This window comes from Sciurus carolinensis, chromosome 6, assembly GCF_902686445.1.
Source record: "Sciurus carolinensis chromosome 6, mSciCar1.2, whole genome shotgun sequence".
Classification (NCBI taxonomy): Eukaryota; Metazoa; Chordata; class Mammalia; order Rodentia; family Sciuridae; genus Sciurus; species Sciurus carolinensis.
In genome coordinates this window covers 63,490,487-63,514,635 of record NC_062218.1, presented here as the reverse complement: position 1 = coordinate 63,514,635, position 24,149 = coordinate 63,490,487, and the positions used below count along the sequence as shown (strand labels likewise).

General features: G+C 35.3%; 1 protein-coding gene across 1 annotated transcript in view; it reads left to right on the top strand.

Moving 5' to 3' along the window:
* Positions 1-12,595, top strand: part of Tbca (tubulin folding cofactor A) — an 80,882-nt gene extending 68,287 nt beyond the window's left edge. Inside the window, exons 3-4 of the mRNA XM_047555945.1 lie at positions 9,923-10,009; positions 12,324-12,595. Coding sequence (XP_047411901.1) covers positions 9,923-10,009; positions 12,324-12,404 — 168 coding nt within the window. The 3' untranslated portion in view covers positions 12,405-12,595. The remainder of the gene's footprint in view (positions 1-9,922; positions 10,010-12,323) is intronic.
* The last annotated feature ends 11,554 nt before the right edge of the window (positions 12,596-24,149 follow it).

Here is a 24,149-nt window from a genome sequence, read left to right as displayed (position 1 = left end):
ATTCTTTTAGCTTTTGTTTATCATGGAATGATCTTATTTCATCGTCAAATTTGAAGGTAAGTTTTGCTGGGTATAAGATTCTTGGTTGGCATCCATTTTCTTTCAGAGCTTTAAAAATGTTGTTCCAGGCCCTTCTAGCTTTTAGGGTCTGGATTGAAAAATCTGCTGATATCCGTATTGGCTTCCCCCTGAATGTAATTTGGTTCTTTTCTCTCACAGCCTTTAAAATTCTGTCTTTATTTTGTATGTTAGGTATTTTCATTATAATGTGCCTTGGTGTGGGTCTGTTGTAATTTTGTGTATTTGGAGTCCTATAAGCCTCTTGGACTTGATTTTCCATTTCATTCTTCAGATTTGGGAAATTTTCTGATATTATTTCTTCAAATAGATTGTTCATTCCTTTGGTTTGTTTCTCTAAGCCTTCCTCAATCCCAATAATTCTCAAATTTGGCCTTTTCATGATATCCCATAGTTCTTGGAGATTGTGTTCATGATTTCTCACCATCTTCTCTGTTTGTTCAACTTTGTTTTCGAGGTTAAATATTTTGTCTTCAATATCTGAAGTTCTGTCTTCCAGCTGTTCTATCCTATTGGTTATGCTTTCTATGGAGTTCTTAATTTGGTTTATTATTTCCTTCATTTCAAGGATTTCTGTTTGGTTTTTTTTCAATATCTCTAATTCTTTATTGAAATGATCTTTTGCTTCCTGAATTTGCTCCGTTAACTGTCGATTGGTGCGATCGTTCAATGCCTGCATTTGCTCTTTCATCTCATCGTTTGCTTCCCTAATCATTTTAATTATGTACATTCTGAACTCCCTTTCTGTCATTTCTTCTGCCATGCTGTCGTTGGATTTTATTGATGTAACATCTAGATTTGTTTGGGGCATTTTCTTCCCTTGTTTTCTCATATTGTTCAGGAATCAGTGGGTCATTAAGATATTGCAGATTTCCTCTATCAACTTATAATGTCCCTGAAGATTGCTAGTATATCCCCTCTTATCCTTCAGTAGCCTGAAGTCTTGGAGGAGGTTGATAATGCAGAGCTCTACGAAGAAGCTGCCTCTCTAGGGGTGGTAACCCTCAGGTGGCGTATATTCCCTGCTAGTGGGCAGAGGTGCCTCCACTTGTTGACCAATGGTCATCCAATGGGGAACTAGACTGCGGGCTGAGGCAAGGCCTGTTTGTGCCTATGTCTCTGGTTTTGCCGTCCCTGTGGGAAAACCTCCCCCGGCCGGGAAGAGTCACTCGGTGGGGACGTCTCGCTGGTCAGTTGCCCTCCTAGAGGTTCCCCTCAATCTACAACTACCACCTGGGCTGGGCTGTCTTCCTCTGCAACGATCCCAGGGGCCCGGACCTACGTCCTGGGCCTGGGAGCCTCACCCTTCGCAGGCGAGTCTCCTTAGGCTGCCTCTCCCAGAGAATCTGCCCGCCGCCTTGGAAATTTCGCTCCGCCCCTAGGCGTGTCTCTGTGCGGCTCTTCCAGCAAGAAGCCACCTAGCTCCTGGGACCCTGCTCTGCACCAATCGCCTGGCTATGCAACCCCTCCCCTGAGCCACCACCTTGAGCCCCGTACAATAGCTCCGAGACCCAGAGACCCGCCACACACCTCCTCCTCCGGACAGCCGCCTGGCTTCCGACGCAGTCACTAGGAGTCCAAACAACTCACTTCGGGTCTCCTCCTCCTGCCAACCACCCGTAGCCCTAGGCAGTCACTCCAAGTCCAAGTGACCCGCCCTGTTCCTCCTCCTCCTCCTTGGGGTAGCCCCCCGGGTGTTCAGGAGTGGTGGCTCCGAGACCAAGTGACTCACCACGCTCCTCCTCCAGGCAGGCCACCGGTGTTCAGGAGCGGTCGCTTTTAGTCCAATCAACTCACCACTTGCCTCCTCCTCTGGCAACCACCTGTGGCTCTGATGCAGTCACTCCCAGACTAAGTGTCCCACCGCTCTCCTCCTCCAGGCAGGCCACCAGTGTTCTGGAGCAGCTGCTCCGAGTTCAAACAGCTCGTCACGCAGCTCCTCCTCCGGCAACTGCCGCGGCTCTGATGCAGTCACTCCCAGGTCAAGCAACACGCCGCGCTCCTCCTCCTCCTCTGGGCAACCTCCCGGCACTCAGGAGCGCTCGCTCTGAGTTCAAACAGTTCACCACGCAGCTCCTCCTCTGGCAACCGCCTGTGGCTCCGATGCAGTCACTCCTAGACCAAGCGTCCCGCCGCGCTTCTCCTCTTCCTCCGGGCAGCCCCCCAGTGTTCAGAAGCGGTCGCTCTGGGTCCAAACAGCTCACCACGCAGCTCCTCCCCAGGCAGCCGCCCGGAGCCCCAGTGGTTGCTCCGAGTCCAAGCGTTGTGCTGAGCCGCCTCCTCTACGATGATCCCAGTTGTCCGTGTTTACCGCTCCAGCAGGGGGAGGGGCGTCACACCGAGCAACTCCACAAATTCCCTGTGTTCCGGGGCTACCGCCCCATCTGTGACGCCTCCCCAACAGGAGAGACTCACCCGGCGGCTTTGAGTTGGTCCCAAGTCTCTCACTATCTCCTCTTTTGAATCTTGCTCTTTTGAATCTTGCGTCCTGGAGCAGCGTGAAATGCAGCCGCCCTCTAGTGCGCCATCTTGGCCCCTCCCCCTGTTACTGATTTCTAATTGTACGCCACTGTAGTTAGAGAATGTACTATGTACGATTTCAGCTTTTTAAAATTTGTTGGGATTTTTGTTTTTGTTGTTGTTGTTGTTATTCTTATTGTTATTGTTATTGTTTCACCCAAGATATGGTCTGTTGCAGTAAATGTTCATGGGTGCTTAAAATTATTCGTTTTCTTTCTTAGGTTGGTATTGTATTCTCCTGAGGGAGTATTTTATAAATGTCCATTATAACTTTTTGGTTGACAGTATTATCCAGTTCTTCCAAATCTTTGCTATTTTTTGTCTAGCATTTTGGTCAGTTGCTGAAAGTGGGATATTGATTCCCCAAATGTATATATGGATTTGTCTGCTTCTCCTTTTAGTTCTATCAGATTTTATTTTATATATTTTTAAACTCTGTGCTTATACATTCAGAATCACTATATTATTTTGACAAATCATCAAATTATCTCTTTGTCCTTGTAACGTTTTTGCTCTGAAGTCTACTTTATCCAATGTTATCATAGCCACTTCTGCTTTTCTTAATGTTTGATATATCTTTTCCTAATTTTAAATTTTCTGTTAAAAGTGAGTTGAAGTTTGATGTTTGCAGTGAGTTTTTTATAACAAAGAGAGTTGGTTCCAATCAATGAATCTCTGTCTTTAAACTCGTATATTCATACCATTTACCTGTAATTATCGATATTTTAGTACTTAAGAGCCCAAATAATTCTTGACAAATGGAATTCTTACAATTGTAGCCATTCAGCAATAAACATAAAACACAAATCAAATGAAAACTCTCATTTTACCACCATGTAAAAGACAAGGTTTATTGTTTAAATAATCTCTGGATGACTCTAGAGCTCAGTCTGGTGAACTAACATGGTTGCCATTCATTCTAGGAGAAAGTCGATATCCAGGATTAGAGTGCTGATAGTTTTTGTTTGTTTAGAAAAGGATGAATAAATTTATTGGTAAATTTTAAGTGAGGATATTTGCAATACATATAACTAATAAAAGACTAATTTCCTTAATTTTCAAAGAGTTTATATGCATCAGTAAGAAAAAAGACCAAAGAATAGAAAAATGATTCATGAATTTCAGTAAGAACTTTATAATAAAATAAATACAAACAATAATCATATAAAAAAATACTCAACTTCATTCCCCACAAAGAAATATTCCAAATGTTTGTAGTGCATGCTCCCTACACACAAGAGCATTCTTTTTATTTTTATTTTTTTTGATTCATTGAAAAAATGGAGTACAACTTTCATTTCTCTGGTTGTACACTAAGTAGAGTCACACCATTTGTGTAATCATACATGTACATAGGGCAGTGATGTTTGTCTCATTCTATTATCTTTCCTTCCCCCTGTCCTCTCCCCACCCCTCATTTTCCTCTTTACAATTCATCCTTCCTCCATTCTTGCCTCCCCGTGCCCATTATGTATCATCATCCACTTATCAGAGAAATCTTTCGACCTTTGGTTTTTTGGGATTGACTTATTTCACTTAGCATGATATGCTCCAACTCCATTTACCTGCAAATGCCATAATTTTATTATTATTTATGGTTGAATAATATTCCATTGTGTATATATACCAGTTTCTTTATCCATTCATCTATTGAAGGCATCTAGATTGGTTCCACAATCTAGCTATTGTGAGTTGAGCTTCTATAAACATTGATGTAGCTGTGTCACTGTACTATGCTGATTTTAAGTCCTTTGGGTATAGGCCAAGGAGTGGGATAGCTGGGTTAAATGGTGGTCCATTCCAAGTTTTCTAAGGAATATCCCATGCTGCTTTCCGGAGTGGCTGCACCAATTTGCAACCCCACCAGCAATGTATCTGTGTACCTTTTTCCCCACATCCACGCCAACATCTATTGTTGCTTGTATTCTTGATAATAGCCATTCTAATTGGGGAAGTCTTAGGGTAGTTTTGACTTGCATTTCTCTTATTACTAGAGATGTTGAACATTTTTTCATATATCTGTTGACTGCTTGTAGATCTTCTGTGAAGTGTCTGCTCATTTCCTTAGCCCATTTATTGATTGGGTTATTTGTATTCTTGGTGTAAAGTTTTTTGAGTTCTTTATAGACTCTGGAGATTAGTGATCTATCTGAAATGTGTGTGGAAAAGATTTTCTCCCACTCTGTAGGCTCTCTCTTCACGTTGTTGATTGTTTCCTTTGCTGAGAAAAAGCTTTTTAGTTTGAATCTATCCCATTTATTGATTCCTGCTTTTATTTCTTGTGCTTTAGGAGTCATGTTAAGGAAGTCTGGTCTTAAACTGACATGATAAAGATTTGGACCTACTTTTTCTTCTATTAGGTGCAGGGTCTCTGGTCTAATTCCTAGGTTCTTGATCCATTTTGAGTCGAGTTTTGTGTAGAATGAGAGATAGGGGTTTAGTTTCATTTTGCTGCATATGGAGTTCCAGTTTTCCCAGCACCATTTGTTGAAGAGGCTATCTTTTGTCCGTTGTGTTTTTGGCACCTTTGTCTAGTATGAGAAAACTGTATTTATGTGGGTTTGTGTTTCTGTCTTCTATTCTGTACCATTGGTCTACTTGTTTATTTTGGTGCCAATTCCATGCCCTTTTTATTACTATTGCTCTGTAGTATAGTTGAAGGTCTGGTGTTGTGATACCTCCTGCTTCACTCTTCCTGCTCAGGATTGCTTTGGCTATTCTGGGTCTCTTATTTTCCAAATGAATTTCATGATTGCTTGCTTTCTTTCTATGAGGTACATCACTGGGATTTTAATTGGAATTGCATTGAATTTGTATAGCGCTTTTGGGTAGTATGGCCATTTTGACAGTATTCATTCTGCCTATTGAAGAATGAATAGGCATCTTTCCATCTTCTAAGGTTTTCTTTAATTTCTTTCTTTAGTGTTCTGTAGTTTTCATTGTAGGGATCTTTCACCTCTTGTTAGATTGATTCCCAAGTTGTTGTTGTTGTTGTTTTTTTTTTTGAGTCTGTACACAAGGGCATTCTTCTACTTTACCATATATAAGCCTTGAAGCCAGGCAGCTGACACTGAGCCGTTGCTACCAAGTAATCCTCGATGCCATTGAAAATTCCCATTTGCCACTACATCATCCTTTATAGCCACAGGATCAACCTAGAACTGCATGCTGCAAGAATATCTATAGATTTTCATAGCTATAGGTGTATTCAGCCCCTGGTGAATAATTTAGATCATTAAAAAAGTTAGAAACCTTATCCCAATGAGGCAGCAAAGAGTTTGATGTTAGTCAGATTATTTCACAGAATTCTTTATTTTGAAAAAATGAAGAGCCTTCAATAATGACATTTCCTTTCTGATTTATGTACATTTAACTATACAGGAAAGTAACTGAATTTTTGGTTCAACAGTTTGTTTATTGTTATAACCTGATCCTTGCCTAACCTCCCCAACTTCCATTTTACTTGAGTAATTACCTTAAAAATTCAGACCTTTTTTAAAAAATTAATTATTAGTGGAACTGCAGGCTGTTGTATTCCCTTAAATTCCCTTGTTCCACCCAATCTGTGCCAAGATCCTGAGTTTACCTCAGACAGCATTAGAATAAACTTGACAGTTTATTCAGATGTTTTAAAGATAATTACTGTCTACCAAAGGAGACACTTTGAAAGATAATATTTATTTGGTCAAATTCAGTGGTTTTTTTTGGGGGGGAGGGGGGTGTCTTCTCTGGATAATCATACCTCAGATACTGTCTTTTAAAATTATTTCTGATAAAATGTAGGCCCAACTTTCCATCATGTCAGCTTAGGAACTAACTTCCTCAACAAAACTCCTAAAGCACAAGAAGTAAAATCAAGAACCAATAAATGGGATGATATCAGACTAAAAGGCTTCACAGAAAGGAAACAATCAAGAATGTGAACAGAGAGCCTACAAAATGGGAGAAAATCTTTATCAACTCTACCTCAGATACAGCATTAATCTCCAGGATATACAAAGAACTCAAAAAACTTAACACCAAAAAAACAAATAACCCAATCAATAAGTGGATTAAGGAACTGAACAGAAACTTCACAGAAGAAATACAGCTGATCAACAAACATATAAAAAAAAATGTTCAACATCTCTGGCAATTAAAGAAATGCAAATTAAAACTACATTGAGATTCCATCTCACTCCTGTCAGAATGGTAATTATCAAGAATACAAGTAACAATAAATGTCAGTGAGGATGTGGGGAAAAAGGTACACTCTTACATTGCTGGTGGGACTGCAAATTGGTGGAACTCTGAAAAGTAGTATGGAGATTCCTTAGGAATCTTGGAATGGAACCGCCGTTTGACCCACTTATCCCATTCCTCACTTTATACACAAAGTACTTAAAAATCAGCATACTACAGTGATGCAATCACATCAACTTTTATAGCAGATCAATTCACAATAGCTAAGCTATGTAACCAACCTATGTGCCCTTCAACAAATGAATGAATAAAGAAAATATGGTATATGTACACACACACACACACACACACACACACACACAGTGGAATATTACTCAGCCATAAAAAAAGAATGATTTTATAACTTTTGACAGTAAATGGATGGATCTGAAGATTATTATGTTAAGTGAAATAAACCAATCCCCAAGAAAACGAAGACCAAATGTTCTCTGATATGTGAATGCTAGTACACAATAAGTAGTGCAGAGTGGGGGAAGAATAAAAGTTTATTATTCAGATAAAGAGGAATGAAGGTAAGGGAGAAAAGTTGGGAATAGGAAAGACAGTAGAATGAATCAGATATAACTTTCCAACGTTCATATATGAATGCACCACCAGTGAAACTCCACATCGTGTACAACCACAGGAATGGGATTCTAATTAGAATTATACTCATGCATATACAATGTCAAAGTAAACTCTACTCTCATATATATCTAAAAAGAACAAATTAAATTATTTCTGATAGTTGTAACTACAAGGGAAAGCATAAAATTTTGGGCTTTGATGAAGATGTGTGATCATAATATCCAAATTATAGTTATCACTGTATTTTTTTGACTTTCTTTAGCTTGATCTTTTTGAAGCAAAGAATTAGAGAACAGAGACCTTCTCTTTTTCATCTTTGTATTCCCTGTTCTATCATCTTGCATAAGTGTGTTGGTATCATCAAAGGATTGGTTCCAGGACCCTCCTGTGGATGCCAAAATTCATGTATGCTCAAGTCCTTTGTGCACAGTGTCCTAGTATTTTACATAAACTCTGTACACATTCTCCTGTATACTTCAAATCATGTCTAAATTACTTAGAATACCTAATAAATGTAAGTGCTATGTTAGTAGTTGTTATATTGTACTCTTTAAGGAATAACGACAATAAAGTCTACATGTTCAGCACAGGTGCAAGGGGTATGAAAAATGGTGGAATGAGACAAACATTACCCTTTGTACCTGTATAATTACACGAGTGGTATGAATCTATATTGTGTACAACCATAGAAATGAAATGATGTACTCCATTTGTGTACAATGAGTCAAAATGCAGTCTGTAAAAAATTAAAAGATAAATTTTAAAAAGAGTAATAATAATAAATGTTTCCAACCCGCTGTTGGTTCAGTCTGCACATGTTGGGTACCTGTTGATATACAGAGAACTAAATGTAGAGTAAACTTACTGAATGAATTGGGATGGAATATATAAGACTGAACTTAGGCCCTGCTGAAGTCAGAGTCCTCTTTTGATAAACTAATTGAAGATTCTTACACTGGAATAATAAATGTAATAATAATTAATATGTTATTTTGGATAACATTGTCTAAAATTCATTTCAGTAACATTAAAGTTTTCACAAAAATTTAACAAATATATATTTTAACTTATGGATTTGACCTAATTCTTTGTGTTAATTCTATAAGGTATTCTGAAGAAATTTCATAGGAAAAGTAATACGAAATGTTCTTGCCACTGACTTTTCACATGTATTCAAACTAATCAGATATGCAGAATAACTTAGTGTCAGTGATTACAAATGTCTAGGTATAGCATGATTAGCTCTGAAAGTAAAGTCATGATCCTGTGTTTGAAATTTTTAACCTGTGCTTTATTAATAAAAGAGTTAAAAGTTTAGCAATAAGTTTCCACCTGAAAAAATAGAATGGGTAGAGAACATCCTTGTATGTTATAATCCTGATTTTTATTTACAGTGTGAGCTATTAGGAAATAATGAAGGTGCAGCGATTTATTAGTCAGTATTAGTACCATGAGATTATATCTTTCCTTTTCATTTTATATAAGCTAGATTATAACTAAAAGTTCAGATTTGTACCCATTTCTCTATATTTAAATAATGTATTTAACCAAACATTAGTTTTTGGGAATAAGTGTTAAGTTAATATCTATGTCTTTTTTGGGGTATAGTCTAGGGAAATAGAGCTCCCTACTACCTTTTTAAAAATATTTTATTTTAAGCCCAACATTTGACACTAATTTAATCATTGGATTTCCCCTATCATTGATTTGATTTTCTTCTTTTGTAATTTAATATGTTATAGTCCAGCTTTGAATGATGACTTTTAAGTCTGAAAATATCCTCTAGAATAAATATTCCTGTATTTAATTCTGTAGTGTTTGTCTTCAGGGGGAATAGGCAAGTTCAGATTCAAGGGGTGCCACGTTGGTAATTTGGATCAAACTGCATGGGGAGAATAATCTTTCTCCTAAAATGAAGCACGAGGATAAGTAATAACTTTTTATGCATGATAAGCATCAAAAATATGAACCTGCTGGTCTTTGCTTTTCATTTTTCTTTACCTCTGTCTTTCAGTGAGAACCTCCTGCAGTGTGCACACGATGTGATCAATAACTCAATAACTTTTTTCATGCAGTAATTATCTCTATGTGATATTATCTGAACACTGTTTTTCTTTATTACTCAAAAGATGCAGGAGATATTTATATAACCAGCTGATCCCATTTTGGATAAAGGTGCTTTGAGACAGCAGGGGAAATAGTTTATTTTAAATAGCCTTTTTAAATAAATGCTCTATGAAAAGCTTTTCCAGTTAATTTTCACTTACCATGAGAAAGTGATTACCAAAAAACAAAACAAAACAACAAAAAATCCAAGTTTAGTACAAGTTCTAAAACTTGTGCTTTGTAGATTTTACAGTATAATCTAACTTCTAATAATTTAAAACATTGAACCATTTAACATAATCATAATTTTTTTCTGATTCCTCTAAATCATTAGCTATTTATTGAGGTGTGAGCTAAACACACATAAATTCTGTCATCTCTACATGTCTCACTGAGATTCTCATTACAGGCAGAGATCCTTCAAGAGTCTCGGATGATGATCCCAGATTGCCAACGCAGGTTAGAAGCTGCATATACTGATCTTCAGCAGATTTTAGTAAGTAAAGATTTCTGTGTCTTGTATTTAAATTCTTTTTTCAATTCAATACCTAGAGGGCCAAAATTTTAAATATTTAATACTAAGAACTAGGTGAAGACATTTTTTATTCACTTGCCCTTCATATCAGTATATATTAAAATAATTAGTAGAGTTTAAATTATTTTTGAATTATGACTCCAATAAAAGTCATTTTCTAGCATGTTTATTCTACTTAAACTTAATTAAATAATTGCATTTTGATAGCTGGTATTCATCAGACCTATATTGTCCAACAACATCTTGAATTGATTTTCACACAAAAAAATTTTCAATTTCCTGTTTTTCCTTCTATGGTAGTAGGAATTCAACTCGGGTGCTCTACCAATGAGCTCCATCCCCAGCCCTTTTAATTTTTTTTTTTTTTTTTTTCCTTTTGAGAAAGGATCTTGCTAAGTAAGTTGCTGAGGGTCTTAAGTAAGTTACTAAGACTATCCTCAAACTTGGAATCCTTCTGCCTCACCTCCTGAGTCATTGGAATTTTGGGTGTGTTTTGCCGTGCCTGGTCTATTTCAAATTTTGAAAGATCCAGCGTTTCAAGTAAATTTGGGCCCTTATTTAAAGGATCTGGAATTCCTTCAGATTCAAATCTGAATCAATTAGAGAGAAAAAAATGATAATACAGGCAGTTCCTTCATTTGAATTTGGAGGCGGGGTAAATAACACTGTGATATTACTAGTTTTAATGCTTTGTTACACAGTGGCTAACTCAGTTTATAAATGATTCTAAGTAAAAGTTATTTCTTAATAGAGGTAAAAACATAATACTGTATACAAGGCATTGTTGCTGTTTGATGATGAATGAATTGTCATTTTGTTTACTAATTTTATGTTTGTATTTCTTGAGCTAATATTAATTACTAGCTACAAAACTTTTTTTCTGATTCATAGTTGTTCCCTTATATGACAAAGATAAGGCTTTGTGGTATGATTTGAAAGAGAATGAAATTTATTTTCCCACAAAATTAGGACTCTAGGAAAAAAAAAACTCTAGAAAAAAAAAGAAAATGTTTACATTTTACAGTAATTTGGGCACAAAACTCCATATTTATCTATAAACCTTTTTAAAGGCAGGATAATTCTTAGCCAGAAAAGAATCTGTGATTTTGGAATAGAGCACAAAGAAAGCAGGAAATGATTAGTGTTAGGATACTACATAAGAAGCACCATTTGTATTCCTAACCATTAAATGCTGTAGCTGAGAAAATAATATAAAAGTTGCTTGGAAAAAATGTTTTTGGATGATGTATTTGCATCTGAGGATGTGTTCAGTAGTATCTCTATCCTATGCAAGCTTATATTTACTGACAGAGGGTAAAACATCTTTAAGGCATAATATACAAGTTTAAGAAATTCTTACCTCTAGGCTGAGTAAGCAGATTCTCACTCCTTTGATTTAAATTTTCATATTAAATACATAGCCCCTCTTTTATATAATAACCAAAATCTCCATCTTTTATTGGCCTGACATGAATTGTTAACCATGGTTTCATTTTAAAATAAAAAAATTTTCCATGTGAAATTTAGATAACATTGTTTCATTTATCTGTTACCATTATAATATATTAGTAAAAGTGTCCTATATGTCAGTTTCTTGGAAAAACTGAGTCTTTAAATGAAAAGATGTATTTTGTTTCCTTTAACGTGAAGGGTGTAATCTTCATTAACAAGCAATCACTTTTCTAATTCAAAGATTGTATTTAACTCTGCTGTGACACCAGTAACTGTCTTTACCCTTGTGAGCAGTTGGAGAATTGTTTTGGCCTCAGTGTTGTCCTATTTATAGCACATTAATAAGCTCTCCTTTTTTTTTTTTTTTTTTTTTTTTTTTTTTGCAGTGTTGGGGATCGAACCCAGGGCCTTGTGCTTGCAAGGCAAGCACTCTACCAACTGAGCTATCTCCCCAGCCCCTCCTTTTTGGCTTTTAATCAATTTTTAATAATAATCTCTTTTGCACAATGATGTAATGACAAAATGAAAGTAAAATTTTAAAAAAATTTTTCTGAGGTTTTATTTAATTATGATAGCTTTAGAGAATAAATATTAAATATGAGAATATGTGGTATGAGAATATACAGTGGAATAACACCAAACCTTTATTTCTTTTCTTTCCCTATTATAAAAAGAACAGAACTGTGGCATATTTAGAAGAGGCTTGGGATTCTTTTTCTTTCAATTCTTGAGCTTTTTACAAACAGTTTGTAATATTTGAATAAATAACAAAGTACTGAAACTTGAGAAGAATAAGCCTAATTTTTACTATATTCCATTTCAGGAAACTGAAAAAGACTTGGAAGAAGCTGAGGAATATAAAGAAGCACGTTTAGTACTGGATTCAGTAAAGTTGGAAGCCTGAAACTTTTCTGTATAGGGTGTTTTTACTTTAAATCTTTAGGGTCCATTCTACAATTCATTATTTTTGACCACTGCTGTGTTCAAGTAATATGAGAATGTGATTCTTTTTATTAAGTTGCATACATTTTTATTTGCATATTTTAATGTGTCAAATAAATGCATTCATCTAATAAAATTGTTTATTTCATACTTTCCAAAATTAACTTTTTGTCATTAAATCAGACATTTTTGATAGATAATTAAAACCTATGAGTTTCTACCTGAAGTTTAAATATTTGGCTTCATAAACATGGATTGAGTAATAAGTAGGATACTGTCTTTTAGATAAAATCCAACTTTTAAACAGTTTATTTTTAATAAACCACAATTCCCTAATAAGAAAGGAAGAATTCTCTGTGTATAAGGCCTCACATATTTATTCCTTCACAATGAAAGTGTAACATATCCATTACTATAAACTAATGAGAAAATTGAAAAAATTTATATCCCTATGAACAATGAGGAATTGAATTATAGTTTAAGGAAATAATAACTGTTACCAGTGATGTGCTAGAAAGTGATTAAATATTCTTCAAAAGGGTGGGGAATCTCTGTAACTTTTGCTGGTTTCTACATTGTAAATATTCCCACCATAATTGATTTCAAGATACTGACATTACCTTTCTGGACAGAGTTGGCAAGATATAAAAGCCAACTGCAACATTTGCTGGCTTTAGCCAAACATTGATTATCTTGATTGGAAAAGAAGTATTGTTTTGTCACAAAATATTTTTCCATTACATTTGTAAACCCATTACCTAATCATTTGGGTTTTCTTTTCAAAAATATATGACAACTCATTTAGTTCTCTGGTATACCTAGAACATGCATATGAACCTTTTGTCACCAGCCTAACATAAGCATTGATATGATGAACCAAAATAGTATTAATAACATTTAAATTTTAAAACTCATAATTGAAAAAAAACTTGGACTTCTTCTACTATAAAATACTTAATGGTAGTAGCATAGTTGGTCTGATTTTGGAAGTTATAAATGGTTACTAGAAACCATAACATATGTTTGTTGAATCTGTTCACCAGAGAAAAAATAATATCCTTTCTGAGTATTATTTATAAAGGTGCCTGTTATAAAGCACTGAATGTATCACTTTAAAAATAAAATTTATATATTTCAAAAATTACTTAATTGGAGAGTAACATGTCAGATACATTTCTAAATTCAAATGTCATCTCAAAAAATCACATGCTATTTTAAAAGTATTTGGGGTGGGGAGAAGAAGAGTTGAGAAAATGAAAACTAATAATACAGTATAAAATTTGATACTGGAACTCTAAATGAGAGATTCAAGTCAAGAGACTTGAAACTATAGATTATTTTGCAGTTTATATCAAGCAGCAGAACTAGTTGACTTTAGGGGATGGGAAGAGGAGGGTATATTTAGTTTTTCAAATAGAATTTCATCTAAAAAATATTTTTTTAAATGTGTGAATTCTTTATTTCCAGAATTTTTAAAAATTATTTATTTTTTTACAGACTGCATTTGATTCATTGTACACAAATGGGGTACATCATTTCATTTCTATGGTTGTACATGATGTAGATTGATACCATTCGTGTAATCATACATGTACATGGGGTAATGATGTCTGTCAAAGAAAGTATTTTTTTAAATGTGTAACACCTCATTTCATCCCTTTACCTAATTTATACATATATATTTTATAGCAAATGGTTGCTTGACTGATTAAAGCTTTATGAAAACAGAACATTAAAAAGAAAATGTATCTGTCCTCCTGGAGAAAAGAAATTCTGAAGAGGAATTTTGGAGCCAGCACCTGAGTCTTGATTGCTGAAAAAATTACTTTCTTACCAAAAAACCTAGGAAAGAAGAAATCAATGAACAGGTAGATGAAAAGAAATATATCTTTAGAGAATTCATGTCTCAACTACAGACTTTTATGCTGGATTTCTTTCCAGGTATTGAGAAGCACAAGAAGGTTAACATTCTGTGAAGGTGTTATTTCTGGGAATTTTTGACACATTTTATTTATACTTCATGGCCATCAAGAGGCACATTAAGAACAGTTGTAATTGAGTCAGTATTAAATTGTTTGTAAGTTTTTATTTAAAATTTTACCACTGTGTAGCATTTGGTAGAAATTGCCTATATTGAGTTTGCCTTTTTATTCCTGCCCCAACACCTGATTCCCCAACCAACTTATGGTAATCACTCAATTAACATTTAATAGATGAGTGAAAAGGAAGACCATCTCTAACCTCTAAAATGAGATAAAGAATGCCAAGAAGGATTCCATCACATCACAAACACACTATCAAACTATTTTGACCACAAACCACAATAAGAAACACATTTTCCATTGTGACCCAGTACATACATAGGTGTGTGTGTGTGTGTGTGTGTTCTCCACTATGAAAAATTGTTCCACTTTTATCTGTTGTTTCATTTCTTAAAATAGTAATTATGACCACTAGTTGATCTTACCACCTGTGAAAAATACTACTCTAAAACAATAATTACTGTAGTTATAAAAATTATCTATATACATACCAACTTTCAGGTATCCGAGAAGTTGACTCTGTGAATACAGAGTTAAACACACTGTAGATACAAAGTATCATGGTTAAGTGTATTCACTTAGCATGTGTAATATGCCCTCAGTTCCTTCTTTTTAAATTTTTTTAGTTGTAGATGGCCACAATACCTTTATTTTCATACGGCGCCAGCATCAAATCCAAGGCCTCACACATGCTAGACAAGTGCCCTATCACTGAGCTACACGTCCAGCCTGTGCCCTCAATTCTTGCACAAATACAATGGCTTCCATAGGAAGACAGGGAAAATAAAGTTATACAAGTGACAGATACACATAATAAACCTGTTTGTTTATGGACAGAAAATGGTACATCATTTCTACTAAAAAATATACATAGGACAAAGAAATAAAGATAATTAGGTGCAGAATGAGTTAAGTTACCAAATCCAGGCTGGTTTTAATGTCATTGAAAGCATTCCCAAGTTCTCGCATCTTCACTATACATTTTTGGTTTATGAGATTAGTCCTAGTACATCAAATTATTGTTCCCTCAGTGGTCCTGGACAGATGCTTTCTGACTGAGCTCTTGGTACATTTACATTTCTGAATGAGTATTAATATCCCCCAAACTAGATTGTCCTTTACCCTATTTTGTTGCATGTGGATAAGTCATGTGAACAGCTCTTGGGAAGAAATGGAACTCATGGGGAGGGAGAAAAAAAAGCATACTGCTAAAATAAGCACATGTTTATTTTATGAGTAATGAAAACTGGTCAGAGCAATATATTGTAATGTTCCTTTAATATTTCTCAATTTTTCTGGTCAGCAATATTCAAAGCCTAATATTTAAAAATTGTCTTTATGCCTATACCTGTGCACTGAATCTCTTCCAAATTGAGCAGTCAAATCTGTTTAATCTAAATCACTTTGCAAACTTCATTACTTTACTTGGCTTTTTAAAAATCCTATCAAATTTAATAAGGACATATCTTGCAGCTGGTTATCACTTAAATCTTATTATTTGGTCATTTAGATAAACCAAGGACAGATTAATCCCTTCTTTGATGGCGAATTAGGACCTTTAAATGTCAGTGGAAACTTGACATGTATGTGAGAGCAAAAGCTGTGAAGCATTTGATATTAAAGGGTTAATCAGATCATTTAGTCCTTGAGTTCCTTTGAGTGCTTTAGCTGGAAAGAAATTGAATGGTTTAGAAATGGTGTACTATGAAACAAATTATAAGTATTAGTGTACTTGAAATTTTCAAGAGTGCTTCATAAAAATCTACATGCACTCCAGTACTCGTCTTACAGCTCTTACAATATGAGAAGTATTTGTTGAGGTATTAGTCTGTTGCACAGAAAGGTATAATTAATTTATGTTACAGTAGATCTACACCTTTCTTATATTTTGTTTTGTGCTTTCTGTTGGCTGTTTGATAGTTGACAAGGTGCTTTCAAAGTATTGAGGGGATACATTCTCAATATGTCACAAGAGGTTGAATTTTAATGCACAAAGAGCTCTTTCAAATTTATAAGAAAGTCTCCAGTGTAAAAAAGTAGACAAAGGATAAAAAATAGTTCACAACAGATATGCAAATAGATCATTTAAACACATTCTACTCAGATCCAAATTTTAAAAACAGTGAAGCAGAATTTTTTAAAGATAATAAATATATCTGTTGACTGGGTATAAAGATAGATCAATGAGTGAAATTAGGTAAGAGGAAGAAACGAGGAATATATATTGGAAAAAAACATAATTTTCATTCTATGCAATGGTAAGTATCAGGAAAACACAAGAGAATCATCTGTGAAATAATTAAAAGCAATTAGGAAATTAACTTGAGTACTTCTAAGACATATAAAACTTAGGAATCGAATTATGTCACCCAGAAAGATATGTTGAAATCCTAACCTCCAGTACCTCATAATGGTACTGTATTAGGAAAGAGGGTCTTTCCTGAAATGATTCTGAAAGAAGTCATACTAGGGTAGGGTTAACTCTTCACCCAATGTGACTGATGTCCTAATAAAAAGAAAACATGAAGATACAGGAAAAAAAGCATATGACAACATAGATTGGAGTTATGTAACTGCAAGCCAAGGAACACTAACAGGGTACCAGAAGCTAAGAGAAAGGCATGGAACAGATTCTCCTCAGAGCCTTGAGAAGGTATGACCATGCTGACACCTTGATTTTGAACTTCCAGTCTCCAGAAGTATAACATTTAAGTTTATATTGTTTTCAGTCACTCACTTTGTGGAATTTTGTTACAGTTAGAAAACAAGTACATAGAACCCAAAAGCTTTCCTGTATGCAGGGAATAACCAAACAGAACCAGCTAGACATTTGGGGGGAAAAAAGAGCTACACTGAGAGCCAAAGGTAACATTTTAAAAAATGACTTGTACTACATATAAAGAAATAATATTGTCAAAATGTTGCTTCTTCCTATGTCAATCTGTAAATTGAAGGAAAGTATAACAGGGTTGGGACAGAGAAGAGTTTTTGGAAATGACTCTAAAAACCAATTTTAAATGTTTTTAAACAGGCAAGGATATCTGGGAGGGAATAGGAAAAAGAGTAGTGATAGAAGGAAATTTCTCTGCCCAGTATCAAAACTTGTTAAATTACTGTAATTAAATGTAAAAGAATAGATAAAATGGAGCCCAAACATACACATTTAAAGAAAAATAATTGGAAATACTTATCATTATATACTAAAGTTTATGTGTGTAATTATAAATTCTGTATATAAAAGGCTATTTCAGATTCCTGGGGAAAAGGCAGAGGTCATGCAATAATTGACTAATTGTTTGAGGGGAAGGATTACAACTGTCTGTCACCTCTCACACCAAAATAAATTTCAAATTAGTCAAAGACTTCAATATAAAAAGGAAAAAGAAGAAACCATTGGTGAAACTAATAGATTAACAAAGAATTTTTCAATCGATACTCTGCAGTAAGGATATAGAGAAATAAGGGAAAAATCTAATACACTGTAAGAATATTTTAAAGATAATTCTTCATAAACTATAAATGTAATGCAGCAAGAATCAAAACTAGAAGATAAAGAGGAATAAATATGAGACTACTCAAGAAAATCTTGAAAACAGAAAATGGGTGAAAGATAAAAGAGATAAATATAGGAGGCATTGTAGTTGGATATTGAAATTTAAAACACCACATTGAAAACAGTAAACTGGCATTAGATTGACTGTCAGCAGAATAGACTGGAGAAACCCAAGCCATACCCAGGTATATATCAATACATAACGTGGCATCTCAAGTTAGTGGTAAAAGGATGGATAATTTTTATTCCGATAAATGGAATTAGGAAAGTAGGTTACTGTCTGAGAAAAATAAAAATAGATTTGTCTTATCCCATACAACAAAATAAGGCTTAAATGAAATAAAGAATTAAATTTATGCAACAAATACTTTAGTCTCTATTAGCCAGGCACTATTCTAGTGCTAGACCACTGAGCAACACAAAAATCTCTGCTTTTAGCATACAACTAATAGAGGTTGACAATAAATAAACAAGAAAATATCAGCGTTTTCTGTGCATAGAATGAAGATTGTGTGCTAGAGAAGAACTAGATGGTTAGGGAAGGCTTTTCTAAAGAGATGACATTTAAGCTGAGCTCTGAATCAGAATCTCAATAGAGATGCACATTCCAAACAAAAGCATAGCAAGTGTAAAGCCTAAGAAAAGGAGGAAGGTGAGATCCAAGAAAAAAAAAAAAAAAAAAAGAGAGACCAGTGAGACTGGAGTGAGTGGTAGGGGAATTAATAGAATAATTTGTGGGACTTTGTAAGCCATGGAATTGAGGTCTTATTCTAATGAGGTGCCACAAAGATTTTAAGCAGGAAAGTGGCATGACTTAATTAGCATTGTTTAAAGAGACTGAGTCATAGAAAGCAAAAGTAAAAGGAAAGACAAGCAGCTGCAATTAGATGTAAAAAAATAGAACACACAAGCCAGGTGTGGCAGTGCATGCCTGTTATCCCATGTACTCAGGAAGCTGAAGCAGCAAGATCGTAGGCTGGAAGCCAGCCTGGACAATATAATGGGACACTGTCTTAAAATAAAAAAATTAAAGGGGCTGGGGATGTAGCTCAGTAGCAGAGATACCCTAGGTTCAATTCCTAATACCGGGAAATACATGTGTATACACACACACACACACACACACACACACACACTTAGAATATTTTACTATTTAATCTTTAAGTGGAAAATCAATTTTTAAAACTATAAAGATTACTAGACTTTGCTAAACAAAAAAAATTCTTTTGCTAAATAAAAAAAATGAAACTAATCACATAACAAGCATCAGAGTAGAATAGAAGATTAATAATTTAGTAGGTTAGTGTTCTTAATATATATATAAAGGATATGTCTGGATATGTAGCTCAGTGGTAGAAGGCTTACGTAGCATGTACAAGACTCAGTTCTATCCCCAGCACAAAATGGAACAGGAGAGAGAAGAGAGAGGAAATGGAAAAGGGTAGGTCACTTTTAATATGTTATCATCCCTTCTCTAAGTTTGTATCTAGTTCTTTTTATTGGGAATTGTGAAGAAGGAAAGGTTCACCAAGTTCTTCCTAAACCCCCATTAAAAAAATAAATCCTCCGTCTTTATCCTCTGTCACCCACATGCTCCATCTATACCTGCCCTTATCAACTTAGAGTATTGTTGGTTGCTATTTTGTAGATTGACGAGTATAATGTTGTTTGGTTAATTGGCTACAAGTAAAAAAGCACATCAGCTAATATTACATGCTGCTTCATGTGCCTGCATGTATCTGAGGACAGTTGAAAAGAGAGTGATTAAGAACCCCGATTCTGGAGCCAAACAGAGTTCAGATCCTAAGTCTACCACTTACCAGTCATATGACATTCAGCAATTTTTTAATTTCAAAAATAAAACCTGATAAAGTAAAACTGAAACAAAAACCAAGAGAAGATGGATGTTTGCCTGAACCAAGAAGGCAGAAAACAGCTCCTGTTCCTCTCACTGGCAACCAATTCCAATTAAATCTCCCAGGCTGTGGGGATATACCCAGAAGAAGAGAGTAGTGCTTGAGATGGATTTTTTATTTTATTTTATTTTTTTTACGTTTTGAAGAGAGGGCTTTAATTATGTTTTCAGAGTGACCTTAAACTTCTTGGGCTCAAGTGATCCTCCTACCTCAATCTCCTAAGTAGCTGGGGCTGGGGCTACAGATGTGCACCACCGTGCCTAGTTTGAGATGAAATTTGGAACTGCTTTAATTATTGTGCAAGTGAAATATATTCTGAAGGCATGTGATATCTGCTAGAGGGTGGATTGAAGAATCTGAGGCAAAAATTTAGGGTAATTTTAGAAGTAATTTGAGTCTGCTTATTTTTTTAAAAAATAGCTCCTAACAAAAATAATCTTACAGATCAGTAGGAATGTGCAAATAACATGAATAGTAAATACATAAAATGAGAAGTACAAATGTCTAAGAAGTTTGTGAATATTTATGGTCAATCTCATGAATAAAGAAATTCAAATTTGAACAATGAGATTCCTCCCCCCAATTAATTTGACTAGGAATTTTAAGAAATTCTTATATAAAGATGGCAAATTTGGAGATAATAGACATTCCAATATACTATGATAGAAACAAAAATAAATAGGCAATAATTTTAGAATGCCTTAAAAGTGTGCATTTTCTAAAACATTAGGTGAAAGACTTGACAAACTATAGTTCTGAATGGTTTGGGTTGATAAAAATTAAACCCACTGATTGATTTAACATCAATGAAAAAGGGATAAGCAAATATCACATGACTCCTAACTGAATACAATAGAAAGAACATAGCACTATCTTTGAAATACTTTTACCCAGGTATCAAACCTAAAACTTGGCAAGACTTGAAATCAAACCAGTTAGTATACAGAAATGCTGGGAATGGAAGAACAGGTTAGATGACACAGTAGGGATGCAATCAGAAAACCCAATGTGGAAATAATTCAGGACAAATAATTAGGAAACCCTCTTAATCTTTTGGTACTGAGGATTGAACCCAGAGGCACTGAGCTATATCCCCAACCTTTTATGTTTTTTTATTTTGAGGCAGGATCTCACTAAGATGCCCAAGCTGTCCTTGAACTTGCTATCCTCCTGCCTCAGCATCCGGAGTCACTGTGATTGCAAGCATGTGCCCAGCACAAAGGACATGTTTTCTTTAATACACTCAAATATGTGGATATTGTTTGGAATTGCAATTTGGTCAAATACTTTTTTAAAAAAGTATGAACAATTATTGAATAATTGATAATGTTAATTAATTTTAATGTTAGTTGTGATGGTTATTGTGGTTATGTTTATAGAAAAGAGGTGGTTCATATATTTTAGACATTCTACTGAAGTATTTATGAACTAAATTATCGCGTTCCCTCTGCCCGCAGAGAGAGACACGACAAACGTCTGAAGCTTTGGAAGTATATTGCATACAGTCTTCCTTTCTTTCCTTCTTATCTATCCCTTTCTCTCGCTCTCTTTCCCTCTCCTGCACTTCACTCTTCTCCCGCTCGGCTCTCGCCTGCTCCGGCCGCTTCGTTTCCCCCGCTCGGCTCACGCCCGCTTGCACGCCTCTACTCCCAGCTTCTACTCCCACTCTCAGTTTCTTCTCTCTTTTCTTTCTCTTGCTCTCTTTCCCTCCGCTTAACTCTCGCCTGCTCCGGTCGTCCCGCTTCTCCGCTTCTACCCCTACTCTCAGCCTCTGCTCTCAGCTTCTTCTCTCAGCTTCTTCCCTCAGCTTCTGCTCTTAGCTTCTGCTCCTACTCCCAGCTTCTTCCTCTCTCAGCTTCTTCTTACTCCCAGCTTCCGCCCTCAGCTTCTGCCCTCAGCTTCTGCCCTCAGCTTCTGCTCCTACTCCCAGCTTCTTCTGCTACTCCCCCGCCCATCAAGCTTATATACACCTTAACCAATCAGGGGAGAGCACACGAGGTAAACCCGCGGACAGCTGCAGGTATAGAATAGGTAAACGAGGGGGGCATGCTCTAATCACATCGTTAACTAGCCAATCATTGGAATTCGCTGGTTGTTTACTGTATAGCTGGCCACTTTTGGCTCAGTGCCAAGCGCCATCTTGACCGTGCTCAAGGCTGGGGGTCCCGGAAACCCCGACACTAAATTATAAGATAGTTGAGTTTTTCTTTAAAATAACCAAGAGTGGAGCAGGGAAGTCATAGATGAAGCAAACTTTCATTTTTAATTAGGCTTTTGTTTACATATTGATGAGATTTTTAAGAGGTCTTCATATATATTGGATAACAATCCTTTATCAGATGAGTCTTTTGCAAATATTTTTCCCAGTCTGTGGCATATGGAGATGGTCTCATACTATTTATTGAGCAAACTATCTTTGCTCTTTTGTTAAAGATTAATTGACCAAATTTATGTGAGTCTATTTCTGGGTTCTCTGTGCTGTTTTGTTGGCCCATTTTCCTTTCACCAATACCAAACTATCTTTTTAAAAATTTTTTTATTCTCTCCTTGTTGTATCATCTTTTTATAACACTCTTATTTTATTTTTATGTGATGCTGAGGAGCGAACCTAGGGCCTCACACGTACTAGGTAGGTACTCTATCACTGAGCCATAACCCCAGCCCCGCAAACTATCTTGATTATCATAGGTTTGTAGTAAGTCTTAGGTTGGGTAGTGGCATTCCTTCAACTTTGTTTTTCCCCTTCAACAAAATGTTGGTTATTCTGGTCTTTTGTGTCTCCACCTAAACTTGAGAATCAATTTGTTGATAGCCAAAAACCTGCTGAGATTTTATGATTGCATTGAATTTGTAAATAAAATTGGGAAGAAGTTTAACAATACTGAGTCTTCCTAGCTATAAACAGGGAATATCTCATTTATTTAGTAGTTCTTTGATTTTGTTCATTGAAGTTCTGTTGTTTTCCTCATATAGATCCTGTACATATTTTGTTGGCTTTATACCTATGTATTTCATTTTCTAGAAAAGCTTGCATAAAAGATTTTGTGTTTTTAGTTTCAAACTCTAATTGTTTATTACCAATTTAAAAGAAATCAATTGGGGCTAGGGAGATAGCTCAGCCGGTAGAGTGCTTACCTTGCAAGCACAAGGCCCTGGGTTTGATCCCCAGCACCCAAAAAAATAAAAATAAAATAAAATAAATCAATTGATTTTTTTGTATATTAACATGTATACTGCAAGTTTCCTATAATCTCTTACTAGTTTCAGGAAGTTTTTTGTTGATAATTTTGAACTTTCTACATCTTGTCTACATGGACAATCATGTTATCTCTGCATGAAGACCATTTACTTCTCTCTTCCCCTTTTATTTCCTTTTCTTGCCTTATTGAATTAGCTGGAATTTCTAGTATGATATTGAAAAGCAGTAATAAAACATTCTTGACTTGTTTATTTTAATAAGAAAGCTTCTAGTTTTTTACTATTAAATATAATTTCATTATAGGGTTTTTGTAGATATTTTTACCAAGTTGAAATTCTCAGTTTACAGAGTTCTTATCATGAATAGGTGTTGAATTTTGTCAAAAACTTCTTATGCATCCATGAATCATGTGGGATTTTTTCTATGTTTAACCTATTGTAGTAAATCACATTAATTGATTTTTTTTTTTTTTTTTTTTTTTTTTGTATCAGGGATTGAACTCATGGGCACTTGACCACTGAACCATGTCCCCAGTCCTATTTTATATTTATTTGGAGACAGGGTCTCACTGAGTTGCTCAGTGCCTCACTTTTGCTGAGGCTGGCTTTGAATTCACAGTCCTCTCGTCTCAGCCTCCGGAGACACTGGGATTATAGGAGTGCTCCACTGTGCCTAGCTAAATTAATTGATTTTTTAATATAAAACCACCCCTGTATGTCTAGGATAATTCCCACTTGGTCATGTACATATTTTTATATATTGTTTGATGAAACTTACTAATATTGTTTTGAGAACTGTTGCACCTATGTTCATGAGAGATGTTGTGGTATTTTAAGAATGTCTTTGGACATTTTTATGGTGGTGCTGGTCACATAAAATGAATTAAGAAGTATTCCTTCTGCTTCTGTACTCTCAAAGAAATTATAAAGAATTGTTTTGGTTGAATTGTTCAGTAAACTCATCTAGACCCAATGCTCTGTATTTTGGAAGTATATTA